Source organism: Miniopterus natalensis, chromosome 17, assembly GCF_054644295.1.
Source record: "Miniopterus natalensis isolate mMinNat1 chromosome 17, mMinNat1.hap1, whole genome shotgun sequence".
Taxonomy (NCBI): domain Eukaryota; kingdom Metazoa; phylum Chordata; class Mammalia; order Chiroptera; family Miniopteridae; genus Miniopterus; species Miniopterus natalensis.
The window spans coordinates 21,055,740-21,076,514 of NC_142097.1; the positions used below are offsets into that span (position 1 = coordinate 21,055,740).

The window sequence follows — 20,775 nt, forward strand, 5'->3', positions numbered from 1 at the left end:
GGGCTGGGAGCTAAGTCTCAGGAGCAAGGCAGGCTGAGGGCCCCAGCCAGTGGTGAGTAGCCCAAAGGACAAACTAAGCATGTGCTGAGGGCACTAGCAAAACAGGGCACCCAAAATAAAGTCAGAAGAGAGGCCATCTAAAAAGGAATGAGTTTGCACTGGCCAGTGTTACTCAGCGGGTAGAACATTGGCTGGTGCTCCAAAGGGTCACGGGTTCGATTCCCAGTCAAGGGCACATACCTGGGTTGCAGGTTGGACTCCTGGCCTTGATCAGGGTGCATTCGGGAGGCAACCAATCGATGTGTCTCTCTCACATCCATGTTTTTCTCTTTCTCTCTTCCTCCCCCCTTCCCTTCTTCTTTCTCTAAAAAAATCAATGGAAAAATATCCTCAGGTGAGGGTTAACAAAACCAAAAATAAAACAAAAGGAGTGAGTTTAATGTTCAAGGTGTCTTTGAATTTTGTGCAATTTCAAAAACTACTTTTATTTCAAGTGTTAGCATTTTTAAAAATTTGGAATTACATATGTAGACTATCACTATAATCTTTCAGGGTTTCCAGTCTCTAAAGATTTCTTCCTGTTACAGAAATTGGACACCAACCAATTTCAGTTTGGGGATAGGCGGGGTAGAATTGAGGCAGTTTACAAAATTACTTTCTGAGTAACCTATAACTAACTGTACCCCTTAACCCACCTAGGGGTACTAGCAATTTATGAGGTCAATTGTTTGCCCCAAAGCCCTCCAAGTGGTGGCATTTCAGAAACTGTGACAAATGAAGCATAATAGGGAGGGTCTCTTCCTGTAGCCCCAGAATTTGGAACCAGGGCTCCTAGTGAAACATCTAAACAGAAGTCAGCTGGCCCCCCAGGGCCTTATTAAGAGGCTGTAAACTGGTCCTGCCATTCCCACTCATCCCAGTCATTCTTATTTTCCATTAAGTAAGACATTTTATGGGAACACAGTGTTCATGGCCAAAGGTTATGTATGCCTCCCACACATCCCCACTGCTATTGGGAAGAGGGCATATTTTTCCAAAAAATTAAATGTGTTTCAGAAAATCACTCATTTATAAGGAGGGAAATGAAGTCTCACTCCGCAGCTGGCTGGTTACTGCAGCCCCTCCCCACTCCCACCCAGTGCTGCCTGAGGACAGACATCCTGGAAGAGTTTAACATCGGGAGCTTGGGTTCTCAGAAATGAAGGTAGACAAGATACAGTGGGACCCTATGCCAGGAAAATTACATATATCAAACAGGCAAAGACACTGCACTTGCCTACGCACCCAGCAGTGGAGAGAATCAGGCCAAACCAGAAGGTGATTAAGGTCACCTCCTTACCACCTGCAGGTAGGTGACTTAGGAGCACCCCTGGAGCCTCCCTGCCACCAACACCAGAGGCGCTGGGGCTCAGAGCAGAGGGGGGACACGTGGAAGAGCAGGCTGCACCCTCACTAGCTAGCACCCAGTTCCTAGGTTGTAATTTCTGTAAGGACATGTTCCTCATGCCTGGCATGTGCTGGGCCCAAAGGAGACATTCAATAATTGTGTTGAAAAAGGAATGTGTGAACGAAAGTACATAATAAAAGTTAGTGCCCACCCTCCATCCCCTTCTCAGTCCCTCATGTCTTTCCTGGTTTAGGAGTTTTGTCAGTCAGAGGAGGGTGTCCCATTGGCTCAGAGCCTTGTTCAGGTAACACCGTGACATGACCCAGGGTGCACGTGTGTCCTGAGGGAATAGCAGCCTCTGGGCGGGGCTTAGGCTCCTACAGTCGCTAGACCCACCCCTAGCCTTGCATTTGCAGCTCAGTGGGCAGAAAGGTATAAGTTTCAGCTGTTCTCAGCCCTGCTGCTGCATTTTTACCAAAGGCTTCCAACAGCACCATGAAGGTGGTAGGAGTCCTCTTGCTCATGACCCTCTTCGGCCTCAGCCTAGGGGAGCAGGTCCGGAGGGCTGCGCCGATATTGTTGCGTTTGCTGGGTGAGTCCAGGCAGAACGCAGCCCTGTTCTTCTAAAGTGGGGGAGCCAGAAAGTAGGGCATCGCGGCCCAGTGTGTGCAGGAGGAGGGGAAGAAATAACAGAAGGATAGATGTTCTAGTCCTAGAGTCTTTGCAGGGACCCACCTTGATAGCAGAACCTCTCTTCTGCCTCCACTCCCCCCTCCTTTCCCTGGTCACATCTCCACCTGGACTCTCCTCCACTCCCCTCTTCTGCCCCCTCATCAGCCATCCTCCATTGCCCAGCATCTCTCTCTCTACAGGTTTCTTTGTCTCTTGCTACAAATAAATCGGATTGTCTAGAGGAGATATTTTCTTAAGTATGTTAAACATTAACCCCTCAGTCTCTTCCTTTCCTTTTACCATCAACATTCTCAAAGAAGGAATCATAATTCTCTACCCTGACTTCCCCATACTTCATCCCTTAACCCCCTGAAGACTGACTATAGTCTCCATTGCTGCCCCCGTTACTCTGCTGAAACTTCTCTCCTGGATCCTGTTGACAAACCTCTTGGCTCCCTTCAGTAGCCAAAGTCTTTAACCTCTGCAGCATCTGACATTTTTTGCCACTGCATCAACCCTCAAATTTTCTTCTCTCCTTTTCTTCACTGTATCTCTCTTCTCCCTAAAAACTGTTAGATTCAACTCCTACCCCTCTTTTCTTTGCTCTCCTCTCCCTCGATTCAACTGGTTGTCAAATATCGCCCATTCTTTGAAATTGTCTCTTGCATATGTTCCTTCCTTTCCACTCCCCACTGCCACACTGTATTTCCAGCCCTGATTACGCTATGCTTGGGCCAGTGGAATAACTTCTCAGCAGCTCTCCCTGTCCCCTCTTCCTCCTGAAGTTTAATTCTGGTTCGTTCTGTGCTCTGACACCAGGATAACCTTCATTAGTAAACAGCAATCATGTCCTCCTCTTGGCCTGCTGAATGAAATCCAAATGCCTCAGATACTCAAGATCCGTTCTCTGTAACTTTGTCCCCTGCCTACTTTTCCTGCTTAACTTCCAATTGTTTCCTAATACTCATCCAGCCTTTCACTTGCCATTCCTCCTGTATTCCTTGTATTTCAGGGTGGGGAGTGAGGCAGACAAGGCACCCAGGGCACAACATTTAAGAAGGTACTTGCTTTCAGGGTTATACAAGTGCCTCCTTAAATGTTGTGCCCAAGGCACCTTATGCGCCTCTCCCCAGTCCAAGCCCTGTTTCATTTTCCCTTTGTGAACTTTGGCTGGGAATTCTTTCCTCACAACACTCTACTGCACCCCTCAATTCTGCCTTTAAAAAAAGTCCTGTACTTCAAGACTCACCTTTTCTGATTAACTTAATATGAAGTAATATCTTCTCTCTTCTGAGCCCCTTTAGTCCTTTGGATATACCTCTCTCAGGACGCTTGTCACAGAGTGCTTTGTTTTTAGTATTTTAAACATGTCTTGTTACCGTCGTTAGACTACAAGCTGCTTGCAGGTAATGACCCTATCTTACATCTTTGTATTTCCTGAATAACTTACCTCTATGATTCATACATAGTAAGAAATTAATATAATCAGAGACCAAACTGCCATGAGTGGGGACAAGAAATCTTTAACCCTCTCCCCATAAAACAACAACAGCTCATGGAAACATGGAGGGATGGTACTGATTTGCTCTGAGGTCTGCAAATACATTGTAGACATCCCACCAGGCCCCCTTCCTGCACATCTTTAAAGTAGTCCTTGCTTTATTGGGATTATGTGAATGTATTGTTTTTAACTAATATATATAAGATGTTAATGAATATTATTCTGCAAATAATCATTTAAATTACATTATGTATTAAACTAAAAAACAAAAAAAAGTGGAACTGGCTCCTTAAACAATGGCTGTCTTCTCTAGCACCTGTGCCTAAACCATGATGGTATTCAGCTGGTCTGTTCTAATGCAGGCACCTGTAACGACCGCTGCCACACTGACGCTAACTGTCAACCAGCGGAAAAGTGTGTCGTCCACGTGTGTGGCCTTGGCTGTGTTAAAGGTAAAAACATCAGGCCCTTTCTAGCTGCCTCGAACCTTATCCAAGCCAACGCCCTGATGGGACTTTCCAGAAATGGATGGGACAGAAGCCTATTTCTCTGTGGTCTCTCCCACTTCACCCACACTACCCCTGCCAAAAGAAGCATCTAGCACAGGATAGTGGTTTCCAAATCTTTAAAATAATTTAATTACCCAGTATATCCTGGAAATCATACTGTTTGATCAAAAAAAGATAAAAATCACCCATAATCCTCAAATGGTGCTTGCCTAACACTTTGTTGAACACTCTAAACACACACAAATATATGATATTTACATAAAAATAAGACAATCTTTTGCTTTCTTGAGTATTTCACTTAGAAATAGCTAGTGAACTTTTCATATCAACACGGATGCTTTTTTATACCATCAACTTTAACAGCCTTATAGAAGTCCATCATATATGCTCATGTACTTAGCTACCTCCATTAATACAAATTTAATATTTCTTATTTTTTATATTATTATGATGGCTGTATTGAATATTAAATTGGTGTACATGCCTTTATTAATTTTTGAGGAAAATTCTAAGAAGTATAATTAATGATCAAAGCTTTTTGATCATTTTAAGCTTTTTTTTTTTTTTAATATGTCTTTATTGATTTCAGGGAGAGGGAGGGAGAGGGAGAGAGAGAGAGAAACATCAATGATGAGAGAGTCATTGATCTGCTGCCTCCTGCACGTCCCCAACAGGGGATCAAGCCTGCAACCCAGGCATGTGCCCTGACCAGGAATCAAACCTTGATCTCCTGGATCATAGGTTGATGCTCAACCACTGAGCCACACTGGCCAGGCTTATTTTAAGCTTTTAATGCACAGTGCCATATTGACCTATGAAAAACCCTTTCCTCTAAAAATATTTCAGGGTCCTCACGGGATAGTTTTTTAAAATTTTCAGTAGCCATTAACTTTTTTAAAAAATTGTAATTTAAGAGCTACTGTAATTCCGTTTTCTTTATAGATTAAGTTGAATTGGCCCACAGAGGGCAGAGCAGAGTAAGCTGGCACTTCTTTTCGCCCCCTCCCTCCCTAGCCTTCCCCACTGGCAGATGTGGCAGCGCCTCTGCCTTGCCTTTTCTTATCCTCCCCCTTTTTTTTCTTTTCCCCCTTTCCTCCCTTTCACAATTTTCCCTTGGAAAAGGTTTTTAATTAATAATTAAGTTGTATTAAATATAATAGAATCAACATACAATTTTAAAATAACCCATTTGTGTTCATAATCTATTACTTGTCCAATCCACCCACAATCCTTGGGATGTTTTTTGCCTTGCTGGCTCCTTGCAAGTTCTTATTGATTTCCAGAACTGGAAACTGTCACCTCTCAATTGTGTAAGTGCATTCGGGTCCCCCAAAGAGTCTAATGCATAATTTTTTGTCCATTTCTCAGCTGAAGACTTAAATTAAGAATCATCCTTCTGCAATAATTGCCCAACCCTTCCTGGAGTTGCTGTCTTCTGAAGATGAGGCTGTTTGGAGCGCCTTGCTCAGGAAGACAGATGAATATGGGGGCCTGTGGATGGAGATTACAATGAATGTGGTGGCGAAGGAAAACAATCTGTTTCTTTTAATAATAAAAATCAGCATTGTAAAAAACACCCACACTTCTTGAGTTATTTGGGCAGGGGTGAGGAGGAGGAGGAGGAGAAGGTGGGGGATACATGACATTTGTTGAGCACTCGCTACACAGCAAGGACTGTTATATTCTCCACAAGCACCATCCAATTTACCCCTACAACAGCCTTGTGACTCTGCTTAATATCATTACCATTTTACATATAAGGACACTGAGGTTTGGAGAAATTAAGTAATTTGTTCAAAGCCATGTAAGTGTCAAGGTTTTAACTATAATCCCATGGAACCTAAGTTGAGCCACACCAAACTCAAATCCCTTCCACAGTCTCTTTCATGTCACTTCCACTGTGGTGATAACCAGGTCTCACATCCTTCTAGTCCAGTATGGACATCTCTTATGTACTGCTTCAAATACTCTTCACCTGACACTCCTATTATAATCCTTGCTACAGCAACCAGTTTATCTCAGTCATCTACCAGTTTAGCACAAGATAACTTGTTGACTTTTGCCTTGAAACTTGTACCCTAGCACGCCACACCTCTCGCTTTTGCCTCAGGGCTTCTTTGACTATACAGTAAGAGACTCCTGCAGGAACCGTCACATACTGATGCATGCTCAACTCAGAAGCACTGGAGAATTCATGCTTGGTGGGGCAACATTTGACAATAGAAGGCAAAGGCTTACGGATATGTGGTTCCCCCTTCCATTCCTGAGGATGGGCGGGGGAGAGGGGGATTCTGAGACCATTCGGAAAGACTTCGCAGAAAGTCCTGAGGATTGAGCACTCACCCCTTGCAATGGCCAACTCAGTAGCATATATTTGTATTGATTCTCCTTTCTTCCATGTTCATTCCTGAATAAATCACTCACATAGTAACCTTAACTGGGGCTCTGCTTTATGAGAACTCAAACTAAAACATCAGAGACTAGGTCTCAGCTCCTGATCTTCTCTGAGCAAATGCTTAAATAGCACAAGTACTTACACATACATAACATACAAATGCACACATCCCCAAAATAAACAATAGCAAGCGCAGTGAAATCTAAATTCAAACAAAAAATAAGTATTTCTCCCCAAAGAAACTCAGTCTTCAGAGAATTAGCTCTAGAGCATACTCCCAAATTTTCATTGCTAAACAGAGGCGCTTTATTCTCAGGATAAAACACGTACATTCAGGTGACTTCAAGGTTTCTCCTAAGAGCTGTGGGTGAGAAATTGCTTTACAGTTGCGTAACTCAAAGGTTTTCCCAGTCTGCCCAAATGGAAATTTCAAGGCTTCTCCTCTTGGCTGCCTGAAAATGGTTCACAGCTTTTAAAATGGCTATTTTCTTTGCCAGCATTTTGCTTTTAAGGTTTCAGGAAATCTTGGGGATGTCCAGTCTCAGCCAGGTCACCCTTAGGCAGGTTGTATTTTACATGGTTCACTTTGAACTCCCAAATTACTCGTGCAGTGAGGTGTCTCAAGATCCACAGGGATATTCACAGCCAGCGGCAAGGAATACCGGGGAATGTAACCTTTATTCGGGGTGGTTTTGTGCCTGGGGTAAAAAAGTGGGCTGTGATACGATGTAAGTAGAGGAATGGAGTAGAACTAGCAGTTTCTGCCCGTGCCACCCACAACGGCCCCTTTCCAACTCCAACCTGAATCTGAAAGGCCAGTACTGAACAGGAATGTCAGCTCTGCCAAGGAACAAGCTTCCTGGGAGGCCAAAGAGAGTCTCCACCTTTCAGTCGGGGCTCAGGGAGAGGTGAGGAGGTGGGGAAAAGTCTCCAAGCCAATTTCTGACGAGTACTTATTTATATGCAGGGCACCAGTCTCCGGAGCTGTTCCCCAAGGTCTTCGAACCCTAACGCGTCGGGTTCCAGCCTAAATCAGGTATTTCCGGAACTGGAGCGTGGAGACAGGGATGCCCCGGAAGTACTTCCCCACGTTCTACGTAGGAAACATGGCGACCGTGCAAGTCGCCTGCTCGCTGCTGGGCGGGCCGCCGCGGGAGGCGCCGCGGGAGCTACCCCGGGAACAGGGCGCCGGGTTCCGCCGCCTGTCTGCCAGGCTCTGCGCCCTGCGGCCGGATGACAGCAGCGCCTGCCGCACCGAGATCCACCTGCTCTTAGACCAGCTCATCTCCGAGAACTACAGCGAGGGCGGCGGCGTGGCCCCGGAGGTAGGCGGGGTGCGGGGCGGAGAGGACGCCAGAAGCATCCGCCGGCGCCGGCCCCGACCCCACCCCTCAGGGACCCCGGCGGGGAGCTCCCGCCTGCCTCTCGCGGCTTTTCTCACCCCCACTTCGCATTACTTAATTCCAGGCTGCTTTGCTCCTTCCGACCGTGGCTCATTCTCTTTCCTCGATCTGGAAGACCCCGCAGTGCTTTACAAACTTGTATCTTTCTAAACCCAACTTGATGGATTCTGCTCTGATACCAGCGCCAGTGGCATCTCTGTTTCCACCGGCCGGACCACCCCCCTCTCCCGTCCCTACCCGCTCCACTCCCTGCATCCGGAATACTTTGTAGATAAAGTTCATTACTACTATTCACTGAGTACTTGGTGTAGGACCAGGTACCGTGCTTTCCTGTGTACAGTTCCAGGAACTTTAGAACGTGGGTATCAGTAGGTCCGTTTTACTGATAAAAACGCTGAGGCTCATAAAGATCCAATATCGTATTGCTGGCAAAGGCGGAGCTAGGATGGGAACCTAAGTGTGTCGCGAAGTTCCTGCCTTTTTCTGTTCCTTCATGCTAGCTCTGCCCTCGGCCTCCTCTTTAGAAGTACTTTGAGTAACACTATTCATACACATCAGGCCTTGGATACTACTTACTGAATTCCCTGAACTCTTGACCCAGTCATACCACTACCTTCTGGTGCTCACAGGCCCCTCAAACTTGACACTTCCTAAAAAGGAGTACAGTGGTACCTCGGTTTTCAAACATCTCCCACCGTGTCTGTTGACAAACATTTCTGTTTAGGAACCCCGTAAACCCAGAAGTAAATGTTTCAGTTTCCAGCGCGCCTCCAAGGTGGACCATGCCCCATGGCTTCTGCTGAGGGCAAGATCCTGAGGCCTAGCTGATGGCTGTTGATCCCTTGGTTTTCCAATGTTTCAGAACCCGAACGGTCTTCCAGAACGGATTACATTTGAAAACCGAGGTACCACTGTAGTTATCTCCATACACACACCATCCCCAACCTGTCCTATTTCCCTACACACACAAACGTGCACATGCACAGTCTGCCAGATCACAAACTGGTTCTTCCCCTTTCCTTCCTTCCAGATCGTATCTAATCTGAATTTTTACAATCTCATAAATATTTATCTGTCCAGCCCCTCCTCTCTAGTCCTAATGCCAATGCCCTAGGCCCTCAGGCCAGATAACTCTTTCTTGGACTATTCCACATGTCTCCTCTAACTTATCGCCTGCCTCCAATCCAGTCTTTCTCTAAACCATTCTTTGCTCTGCTGCCAGCGTGACCTTTTCTTTAGTGGGAAAAAAAAAATCTTATTAGAGTAGTAAAACTGATTTGGAAAGATCTTCAATACATGTTGGTAAATGGTCAAAACAAGTTATAGAACAATTCATACAGTATGAGACCAATATAAGGTGAGGAGATTTAAAATTTAATGTACATTTATAGGTACAAAGAGTTCACACAAAAAGTAATAGTTTGTGTCTCAAGGGAGAGGAGTGGAAATAAGGGAGTAGTTAGGGACTTTTATTTGTATAATTTGATATTTTTGCATCAAAATTATGTGCCTTTCCAGTTTCCTGTTCTGTAACTGCTCCTTTTGTGCCCTGTGTGCAGTCATTTACAACTCACTGTTCCTCAGGCATCTATTGGGTGTATCATTCCCACTAGTATTCCAGGTCTTTGTACACCATACCCTCTGCTTGCAGTGTCTTTCAAGCCTTGTCTGTTTGCAGATTTCTACTCATCCTTCAAATCATTTCAGATTCTGCTTAAAAGTCACTTCCACAAGACCTCCCTAATTACCATCTCCTCAGAGGTTAGACTTAGTTCTTTCAGCACATAGGTCACTTTAAGTATTTGTAAGTACTTCGTTTCCCTCATTAGAATCTGAGGTTTTTAGTTCAGAAATATGTTTATCTTTGGAGCACAAAAACCTAGCATACTACCTGGCACATAGTAGGTACTCAGAGCCTTTTTATTCAATAAAACGTCAATGAATGAATGAATAGCGCAATTTTTTTATTATTTTTTTTTTTAGAATTCCCTAATTTTACATTAAGTTCATACAAGTGTCATTTCTGATTTTTCCAGTGGCAGTGAAAATCTGGTTTGCTGCTTTTTTGGTATTTTGACTTCAGTGTGTGCTCTTATATTATGGAAGCCTTTCTTCAGTTATTTAATTATACTGGCTCTACATATGTGGAGAATTGGGAATCTTTAGCCTGACAAAAACCATATTAGTTCTTTTCCTTCTTGTTTAGCACATCCTGTTTTTGTGCTGTCATTTCTTACTTTTTGCATCAAATTTCATCTTTCCCCATTTTGAGTGTAAAATTCACTTTTATTTTACCATTTGCCTTTTGTGGGGGGTGGTTCTTCACTTGACTAATAGATATATCACCTTTCATTGTCTTTTTTTGTTTTGTTTTTGGTAGGATGTCAGTACTCTTCTTGTCCAAGCTTGCCGACTGGTGCCTCTTAATCAGAATCATCTTGTCAGCAAAGTGTCTCAGCTTACCCACCATTTACTTAACACGTTACAGGTAATCATTTATGGAACTTTAGAATTCAGATTGTGAACTTTGAGAAGAATAAGTATCTTTGAAATACTACATCCATGGTAGGTATGATAGGCTGGTGTTTTGAGAAACTAAAGAGAAAGGAAATGCTCCTAAGAATGATATTAAAACAAATAAAACTCTGACCAAAAAAAAAATATTCTGCACAATTCTAGAACTTTCTGCGTTAGAGATATTCTAAAGAAACCAATATCATTCAAGCCTCCAGGTCTTAGGACTTTTCATGGCAGATGTATTTGACCAAGATACATCTAAGAATAAATTGAAACATTCCCCTACCCTTCTCCTACCAGTATTTTTTTCTTCTTTCTCAAAGCTGCCATTTTTGTGGTCTACTTTTGGTCTTTATAAAGCATGAGAAGTAGCTGGGAGGAGGAGAGGGGTAACAGGATGCTAAATAAAAACACCCGTTTTATTTATATCAAAGTCTGTACTATAGCTCCCTTCAGAACCTTTTCCAACTTGCTAAACAAATCTATTATCTTTTTACGAGTAGTTAAAACATTAAGTTTATTACTATAAGATACTACATGAGTATATGAATGTAGTTCACACAAAACTTACTAATTAGCATTATGTAATTGATGGTGCTGTTGGCTGCAAGAAACAGAAAGCCAACCCAGAGTAGCTAAATAATTTTTATTTATTTATTCCCCAAGCTGAGACAGCTCTAGGGGCACTTAAAAATAAGAGGATTACTGGCATCTTTCCATGTTGCCACCTAGGATGTTTGGCAGAATCCTTGGCCTCTACCCACTAGATGCCAGTAGCATCCCTCCAGTGTGACAATAAAAAATGTATACAGACATTGCCAAATGTTCCCTGGTGGCCAAAACTGACCCTAGTAGAGAACCACTGTGTTAGACTACTTAGGATTTACCCTCAGGTCTCATATGGGAGAGGTGGACACCTAAACAAAATTTACTCAGCCAGCAAAAAATGAGGAAGTAAATGGTGGTAGGTTACCAACAGTGTCTGCTGCATGTGACTTCATAAATGGAATAAGGCTGTTTTCAAGTTTAGAATTGTTGAGACTGATGTGATAGCTTCTGAATGCTTGCTATTCTCAGGTATATCATCTTTGTCACACTGGCAGTAGGAATAATTTCTACTCATCTATGGCATTTACAGCTCTTAATGAACTCTCTAGCATTTGATGACAGTTTATCTCAATTGTCTGTGAGTTGATGTTTAGATTAACCTACTTTGTCCTGACAAGATTATAAACAACTTGAGGACAGGGGTATGCCACATTTTCCTGTTGTATTTGCCACATTATGGCGGAGACCTAGTAGCTATTTAGTAGACATTTACTCATAATGTATTTGTGGAACATTTACTATTTATAAGGCAATTTAGTTGAATTAAGAAATTTCAGTGGATTGAGTCTTACATATCTGTATATTTACAGCTGCCAGTGTCTGGTTAGTTCAAGGAAAAGTTAAAAGGACTTTGCCAGATTCTTCTTTGAGTAGAGGGGGTCAGGGGAAGAAGTAAACAAGACTTGGAGGTCAGGAGAAGGCCCTGTCTTGATCAGACTTTCAAGGCCTTTAGAGCTCATCTTTTTGACACAAAAAAGATGGACACACCACTCTTTCTTACACAGCTTAATTCAAATTAGCATACATGTCTGAAAAGGATTAAAAATGTTTTTTGAAGTTAGATCGTTTATATTTTTTCCTCTATTTATAGGTGATTGTTGATGAACGGAACCTGGATTTCCTGTTGGCATATACGATTTCTGCTATTCAACAGTGCAGCCCCTGGACACATGTGAAAATTCTTCAAGCACTGGCAGCTCTGGTTTATTGCAATGGCTCAAAATGTCAAAAGGTAATTTAAACTGTGTTTTGTTTTGTTTTGTTTTGTTTTGTTTTGTTTTGTTTTCTTGAAGGATTAGGTTCTGAACTAACAGGCCTTTTTGTTCAGGCTTCTGTCCTGCATTAATTAGATGTGCTGAGCAACCCTTACTCAACCACTCTGAGGCTTATTTCCTCATGTGTAAAACAGTTCCTCTTAGGATAAAGTGAGACAATACTTGTAAAGTGTTTGGCACTTGGTAAATATTAACCATTATTATTTTTATCATTACCCTTCAGCTATGCAGCCAAGACTAAATACTTTAGTAGCTACCTAGGCTGGGAGTGATGGTCCTTACTGATGTCTTTTGGCATCTCTTTGCATCCCCATCTGAAAGATTTACCCAGCAGCTAGTCTTTTGGTACTTAACTGCCCTTTAATTAAAAAGTGAAATCTGTCTACAGAATAATATTTTTCAGAAGTTGTTCTTTGACCAACATTGGCTATTATTTTGTTTTAGTACCTCCCAGACTTATTAGGTAAGAGTGGACTCTTGGTGAAATTGAGTGACTTGGCTCAGCCTGATCCTGAAGTTAGGAGAGCTGCAGTGCATTGTATGGCAAACTTATGTCTCAGGTATGTGGATCCAATCAGATTTCCCAGTTGTAATAATATAGGGCCTCTTGTGCACTCTTGGTAGCTGGTTCAATCTGTCTGAAGCCAGAGCCAACTTAGAAAAAGCACCTATTTTTCATTTCCCATGTTCTTTGCTAATAATATCTTATATTGTTTATTTTTAACTTTCATATTGTTTGTAAAGAAAGCTTAAAAGAAATGAAGGAAAAATAGACTAGGACCATATCCCTAAAATATAATAGAAGTGATATATGTGCAGTATGTCAAAGTTTTCCTTTTACTGGTATAAATTCTAATCTTATTCAGTCTTTTAGAAGGATATATTCATATGAATTTAAGCTTTGGTGGAATTTTTTCTGTCAAGGCCAATTTCTTCTAAGAAAATGGAACCATTCACAGATGCCCAGCTGTAAATTCATGCAGCAGAAAGTGAGCAGCACAGACTTGGACTGATGTATGATATTTTGACTATGTTGCAGTGCTGTCCAGTGACTAGGAAGGCAGGGTCAGCTATGTGATTCTGACTTGATCTTTCTGCATTATTTCCCTTGCAGAACTAAATAAGATTTCTTTCTCCATATTTCTTCCACTATAAACTTCTGTAACTTTTCCCTATGGAAACTATTCTTCTTCCTATTTATTTGAGTCTTATGCCTGTCCCACAGCAGTGATTAACAGTGATTAATTAACCAAAGTGCACAATCTTTAATAATACAGTGTCACTCAAGGGTATTATTCCATCTCCATTAGTCTATATTATTGCTACTTTTAATTCTTACTCTTTTGCAAGCCCCATTTCAAAGGAGACTGAGTTTGAGTTGCTTTCTCTGTATGTGTTTTAGTGTGCCAGGCCAGCCGTACTTGGAAGAGCCCTACCAGAATATCTGCTTCCAAGCTTTCTTGACCACTTTACAATCTCCAAAATCATCTGATATGGATGATATCACATTTTGCATGGTAGGTGGGTCTACCACTAATCTTGTGAATGTAACAGATGAGACTAGAAGCAGCGGTGGTACAGAAGCTGTTATCAAAGATTTTAATTTGGTTGCTGTATTAGTTTTGTCTAGAGATATAGGCATAAGTGAAATGTTGATAACCTAAGACTAAAATCATATCTTTCAAGTTTAAATTACAAGAAATTGTTTTTGTTTCTTTTGTTTTGCTTGTTTTTTGTTTTGCAATTCTAGGTTTTTTTAAGAAAACTATTTTCCCTCTCGTGACTATAAAAGCAATATAGTTTCAGATTAAAATCTGTCATTTATTTATTTAGAGACAGGAAAAGAGAGAGAAACATTGACTGGTTGCCTTCCTTATGCACCCCGACCAGGGATCAAAGCCACAACCTAGGTATGTGCCCTGACTGGGAATCGAACCCAAAACCTTTGGTGTACTTTTTTTAAAAAAAATATATCTTTATTGATTTCAGAGAGGAAGTGAGAGGGAAAGAGAGATAGAAACATCAATGATGAGAGAGTCATCATTGATCAGCTGCCTCCTGCATGCCCCCGACTGGGGATCGAGCCCACAACCCAGGCATGTGCCCTGACCGGGAACCAAACCGTGATCTGGTTCCTAGGTTGATGCTCAACCACTGAGCCACGCCTGGCTGGGCCTTTTGGTGTACTTGATGACCTTCCAACCAACTGAGCCACACTGGCCAAGGTGCAACTGCCTTTTAGATGAAAAGAAAAAGAATAGGTTCCATAATATCTCCAGTATTTTATTTCTTTTTTTTTTTTTAAATCCAATGCAAATATGACAATTTGTTAACATATTTATTTATTTATTTATTTATTTATTTTTAAATATATCTTTATTGATTTCAGAGAGAGGAAGGGAGAGGAAGAGACAGAGATAGAAACATCAATGATGAGAGAGTCATTCATTGGCTGCCTAGCCCGCAACCCAGGCATGTGCCCTGACCGGGAATCGAACCCCGATCTCCTGGATCCTAGGTCGACGCTCAACCGCTGAGCCATGCCCGGCTGGGCTTTATTTATTTATTTTTTAAGAACAGTTTATTGATTTTTGGAGAGAGAGGAAGGGAGAGGGAAAGAGAGAAACATCGATGTGAGAGTTCAACTTCTATTGGCTTCCTCCTGCACACTCCCTACTGGGGATCGAGCCTGTAACCTGGGTGTGTGCCCTTAACTGGGACTCGAACTGGCAACCTCCCAGTGTACTGGACAACACCCAGCCAACTGAACCACATCAGCCAGGGCTGTTAACATATTTTAAATTACGAGTGGCAGCCCGGCTGGCATGACTCAGTGGTTGAGCTTCAACCTGTGATCCAGGAGATCTCAGTTTGATTACTGATCAGGGCACATGCCCAGACTGTGGGCTTGGTCCCCGGTGGGGGGCCTGCAGGAGGCAGCCAATCATTGACTTTCTCATCATTGATGTTTCTCTCTTTCTCTCTTCCTTCCTGTCTCTGAAATCAATAAAGATATATTTTTAAAAAAATTCTGAGTGGCACATATAAAAAATTACAGATCTAAGATGATGAAGTTTCTTAAAGTCCTGTACTCAGATATAACCACTAGGCACAATTTGTTCTACATGCCCCCAGATTTCTTTATATAAATGAACATGCTAATATGTTGTTTTGCCACTTTCTCTCCTTTTTAAGCTTAATATCTCTTGGACCCCTTTTCAGTACCTATTGCTATACCTTAGGCTTTCTAATTCTGTAGCTGGGAGACCTTGGACAAATTACTTAACTTCTTTGTGTTTTTTTAAAAAATATGTCTTTATTGATTTCAGAGAGAGGAAAGGAGAGAGAGAGCTAGGAACATAGGTCGATGCTCAACCATTGAGCCACACCAGCAGGGCTTACTTAATTTCTTGAGCCTCCATGTTCCTCACCTGTGAAATGGGACAAAGGATATAAATACCTTGTAGGGGTCTTACGAGGAGTATATGAAAGCAAGCAATTAGAATGCTTGGCAAAGTGCTTGCTATTATTGTTGAGCTTTGCAGGTAGTAGAGGGTTAGTTTCTTGTATAATCATTGTCATAATTGATGGAAATTGAAGTTTTTTCAATGTTTTCACTATTTCAAAAAGGCTACAGTTTACATCCTCTCCATGTGAAGAGTATTTCTTAAGGACAGAATTCTGGAAATGAGATTACTGAGTTGAAAAATCAATCTTGCCCAGCTGGCGTGGCTCAGCGGTTGAGCACCAACCTATGATCCAGGAGATCGCAGTTTGATTCCTGGTCAGGGTACATGCCCGGGTTTCGGGCTCGATCCCCAGTGGGGGGCGTGCAGGAGGCAGCCGATCAGTGACTCTCATCATTGATGTTTCTATCTCACTTTCACTCTTCCTTCCTCTCTCTGAAATCAATAAAGATACATATATTTTTTTAAAACCAATCTTGATCAGAGTTGCCCTCCAGAAACCTGCTCTCACATTCATTTCTTTGCCTTTGAGAGCTGCTGAGGATACTGAATTATAAATTCCCTGCTTCTGATCTCTGCTGCCACTTTTTCATTCCTATCACATTCTTCCCACTGAAAGTCTCTTTTTCTTCTTACCATTGGTATGTGCTGGTTTATAAACATGTACGATAAGGCCACTCTTATTCAATAAGAGCACTCTGTTCTAGAAAATAGTGATTCATCATATCTCTTCTCTGGGTCTTTGTGGGGTGTTTTTGTTTTTGTTTTTTTGTTTTTTCCTCCCCCTCCCTGTCTAAGGACTTTTTCATCATCTAAAGACATTTTCTCTTCTACATCATAAGTGATGGTAGAAAGTTGATCCCTGGACAACCAAACTTCATTTACCTTTAATTTGGTCTCCTTTTTCCCCCTAGTTGTTACAAAATGCATTAAAAGGTATACAGTCTCTTTTGAATGGTGGGAAGATGAAACTGACACAGACTGATGAACTTGGAGCACTCCTAGCTGTGCTAAAGGTAAGGCATTGGCCCTTTAAGCCCCACATCCTCATTATGATTAGTGTCTTCTCTATTTAAACCCCAGGCATAAGGACCACTTTATCACTACAAGGCTAGTTTTAGGGTATTATAGTTTAAGAGAGAAGAATAAACTGTTCATATTCAAACATATTTAAAATTAAGATCTGAAAACAAGAAATCTTGCTTTAGTACCTATATCAAAATTCTAAAATTTTATGTATGTATCTTAGTTTAGGAAGGGACTGCATATAATCTGAAGATAATTAAATTTTAGATTATCTTGAACCTGGTTGTATTTGAAAAAGAACCAGGGCTTTTTGGCTCTCACCCCCACGTAGTAGGCAGGCCAATCAAGATGTGAGTCAGTAGGCTGCCGTCTTTTGGCTTCTAAGCCTGCCAGTCAGTGGGAAAGTCAGGTCAGCCTCTCTGGGGACCCAACTGTCATCAGTTCAGTCAGAAAATAGTAAGAAGCTTTGTGCTGGCCTCAGATTAAAGCCATGTAGGATAATTTAGCTTTATCATGACTAAAATTTTAACTTTTTTCCTGTACCATCTCCCCTATTGCCAAATAGATAGGCAGACAGATATCTAGGTGGGGCATGGATAAGCTAAATTTAAAAATTATATTTAGATAAAATAATTAGATAAAACTCAATAAAAATTTAAAATTAATAAATAAAAATAATAAGTAAATAAAATCAGATCTAATCTGATCTGACCAAATCACATCTAACTGGATGAGATTAAACTCTTCTTAAGTCCTACATGCTATCTAACTTTTGTCCCATTTTTGTTTCCTTAATAAGCTTTTAAACAATCTGTTGTCTATGTGATCCAGAATATAATGAATAATTCTGATTTTTGATTTATGGGGTTTTTTTGTGTGTGTTTTCTTAATCATTCTCATTAGAAATCCATGTTTCATGGACTCCCTGGAATAAACATAGAGATGCCCACGGTGTTATACCCCACTCCGCTTCCTCAGTATGATGGGCGACCAACCGTCAAATTGCAGCTGTCAGAATCCAGTGCTTCTCGACTAACTGTGGTACATTTACATCTATTTAGATATAAGTTGCAGATTGTTTTTAATTGCTTGCTCTGTGTTTTCTATGATTTGCATTACTACTGTGCCAAAGACTCACTTTGAAGTTGAATGAATTTATGGGTTTTAACATAGTAAATTTAAATTCACTACAGTGCTGAAAATACCAGTTAGAGCATCTTCTACTTCTAAGATATCTCGTCAGTGTAACAGCTATAAAAATGGGTATTCACTTTACGCCCAAAGCCAGGCCTCCTCATCCCTCAAACGCTAAAGATCACAGGTCAGCAAACCTTTTCTGTGAAGAGCTAGCTGGTACATATTTTAGGTCTCTGTTGCAACTATCCACTCTGATGTCCTAGTACAAAAGCAGCCATGGACACTATATTAATGAATGAGTGTGACTGTATTCCAGTAGAACTTTATATACAGAAACAGGCTGTGCCCTAGGCTGGATTTGGCCTTTAGACTGTAATTTGCCAACCTCTCTCTACACTGTTAGAACCCAACTACCAGTCAGCTCACTATCTCCACACTCCTTACATTCACCAAGTTTTCTAGCCTTTCCAGATACCTACCATCTCCTCATGTTTCTGCTGGGGAACCTAGAATATACAGATTATGGCCAAGGTATTACATCTAGAAATGTAACACCTGATAAAAATGCTTATAATTAAGAATTCTTTAACTCATTCACTTAGTATTTACCATACATCTATCTCCCAGACTTTATGCTAAGCATTAAAGATATAGACTGTTTTTAGGAGTTTGGGGGGATAGGCAAAAACTGATAAATAACTACAATGCAATATTGTGATTTCTTTCATCAGCATAGTCACAGAGTACTTGGGGAAACATTCAGGGCACCCAATCAAATTGAGTAGTAAGAAGGCTTTTTAAAAGATGTGACTAAACTGAGACTCAAGTATGAGTAGTAGTACAGAAAAGGACCATTTTTATTTTGAGGGAACAAAAAATGCATAAATATACAGAATGAGAGTGCGTGTAGCACCTTGCTAACCAGTAGGTGTAGAGTGTCAGGTGTGCAGAGGGGAGGGGCAAGTATGTAGCAGAGGCCAAATCATAAGAGTCTAGTATGGTGTGCTAAAGAATTTGGACTTTTATCATATAGGTGGTGGAGATTCATTGAAAAATCTTATATAGCAGAGTGAGATGATAAGATTTGCATTTTAGAAGAATCACTGATAGCAAGAAAAGGGTGTGAATCTGGAGCCACATTAAGAACCTAAGGTAGAAGTGATGAGGACCTTGTTCCCCAAGGTCATGGACTTGAGAATGCAGAGGAGGGCATGGAATCCGGATTCCATGGTTTTGGAATCCGGAGGGCACGGATTCCAAAGGTTTTTGGCTGTCAGAAAGAAGTAGGAGAAAAGAAACAGGCTTTTACTTAATATCTACACCTATAAAGCCCCAATGCCCTAAAACGTGCATTGTATCTAATGGATTAACATCTCTCCTATGCATCTAGAGTGGTACAGACTATGTATCTTATTTGAGAGAACTGAGAAAATAATCACTCAAGTCATTTTCTATAGACATAATTCTCTTACAGAACCCCAGTTGAAAAGGCTGAATGCTTTCACAACTGTGCAAGGTAGGTGGTATTAGCCTTATACTTACAGATGATGAAGGTCAAGTTCACAGGCTAAATGATTTTTGCAGGGTCACAGAGGTGGAATTTAAACCCAGGACACACGTTTTGCTCTGTCCGCATTTTTTATACCTTGCTTCTTAATAATCCCATAGGGTATGTATATGCACTTAGCATAGTGACTGACACATAGGGTGTTAAGTAAGTGCCACTTTCTTCACTTTTCTTCTTTCTTTCAACTACATGTTGGGGACATATTTGGTAGTTAACAGATGAGAAAGTACCAGTGATTGAATTCGAAACTTCTTTAAAATTGTTGTCATATATGTTGTCATCTTCTCCTACCAGCAAAATAGAAAGAAAAAGTCAAAAATAAAACCAAAGAAAGTCCACCAAGGAGAGGAGGAGGAGGAAGAATCCAGCGGGGAAAGAGAGGCAGCCCCAGCCGTTGGCTTGGGCAGAGTGAGCCTGCATGAAGGGATCGCTCAGCCTCCCTCCTCCCCGGGTCTCCAGAGTTTGCCATTAGATGGAAGCGGACCTGCAGGAAAAGATCGAGTCTCCTTGCCCTTCAGTTCTTCCAGCTGGAAAAGAGTCAGCAGTAGTGAGTCAGACTATTCTGATGCTGAAGGAGGCATGCAGAGTAAAATGAGGTAGTAGTATGTTGTTATATTTTTATGCCTCGTATTCTAAGCTGTATGTAAGTTTTTATAACTTTGCTTAAAACACCGACTGCCACATGTGATTTAACTTGAAGATTCTTGTTTATGTGGGACTTTGCATTACTCTGCTTTTTGCCTCATTCTCTTGATTTGCCTTTGTACATGTGGTTTCTCTGCCTGGAATACTTCTTTTACTTTTTTTTGGCCTTTTTGCCTTATTAACCACTACTCAGCAGTCATGTCCTCTGAGAAGCCTTTTCTGAGCCTCCCCCATGCCATCCCCTTCTGGCTTAGATACCTCTGCTTGTATGACTCTTTTACTTATCTCTGCCATCAGTAAGCCAGTCAATGACAAGGGTTTGGTTTATGTCTGCCAGCCTCAGCACAATGTCTGGCACATACATGAGGATACCCAGGACATGTTTGTTAGATGAATGGATACTCTGCAATGTCTCATATCTAACACCAGTTTCCTAACATCAAAATGCCGCCCTCTTATTTTCTATCTAGTTGTGTGTTTTTAATTGTTAACTTTATTAATGTGTTATATAAACAAATTGCTTTAACATGGTTTAATTGTATTTTGAAAAATAATTTTTTTAATGTTGGCATCTTTAGGACTTAGAATGTTGAATTTCTCAATGTATATCATTTGAGTTGGCTGGAATAAATAATATTTTATGCTTATATTTTTAAGAACCATTAG

The 20,775-nt window shown here is 41.3% G+C and overlaps 1 protein-coding gene across 1 annotated transcript in view; it reads left to right on the top strand.

Moving 5' to 3' along the window:
- Nucleotides 1-7,531: 7,531 nt before the first annotated feature.
- The window catches only part of HEATR6 (HEAT repeat containing 6), a 29,935-nt gene continuing 16,691 nt past the window's right edge, over nucleotides 7,532-20,775 (top strand). The window contains exons 1-8 of the mRNA XM_016202052.2: nucleotides 7,532-7,789; nucleotides 10,248-10,355; nucleotides 12,084-12,224; nucleotides 12,712-12,827; nucleotides 13,670-13,784; nucleotides 16,649-16,750; nucleotides 17,664-17,801; nucleotides 19,759-20,060. Of these exons, the coding sequence (XP_016057538.2) occupies nucleotides 7,532-7,789; nucleotides 10,248-10,355; nucleotides 12,084-12,224; nucleotides 12,712-12,827; nucleotides 13,670-13,784; nucleotides 16,649-16,750; nucleotides 17,664-17,801; nucleotides 19,759-20,060 (1,280 nt within the window). The remainder of the gene's footprint in view (nucleotides 7,790-10,247; nucleotides 10,356-12,083; nucleotides 12,225-12,711; nucleotides 12,828-13,669; nucleotides 13,785-16,648; nucleotides 16,751-17,663; nucleotides 17,802-19,758; nucleotides 20,061-20,775) is intronic.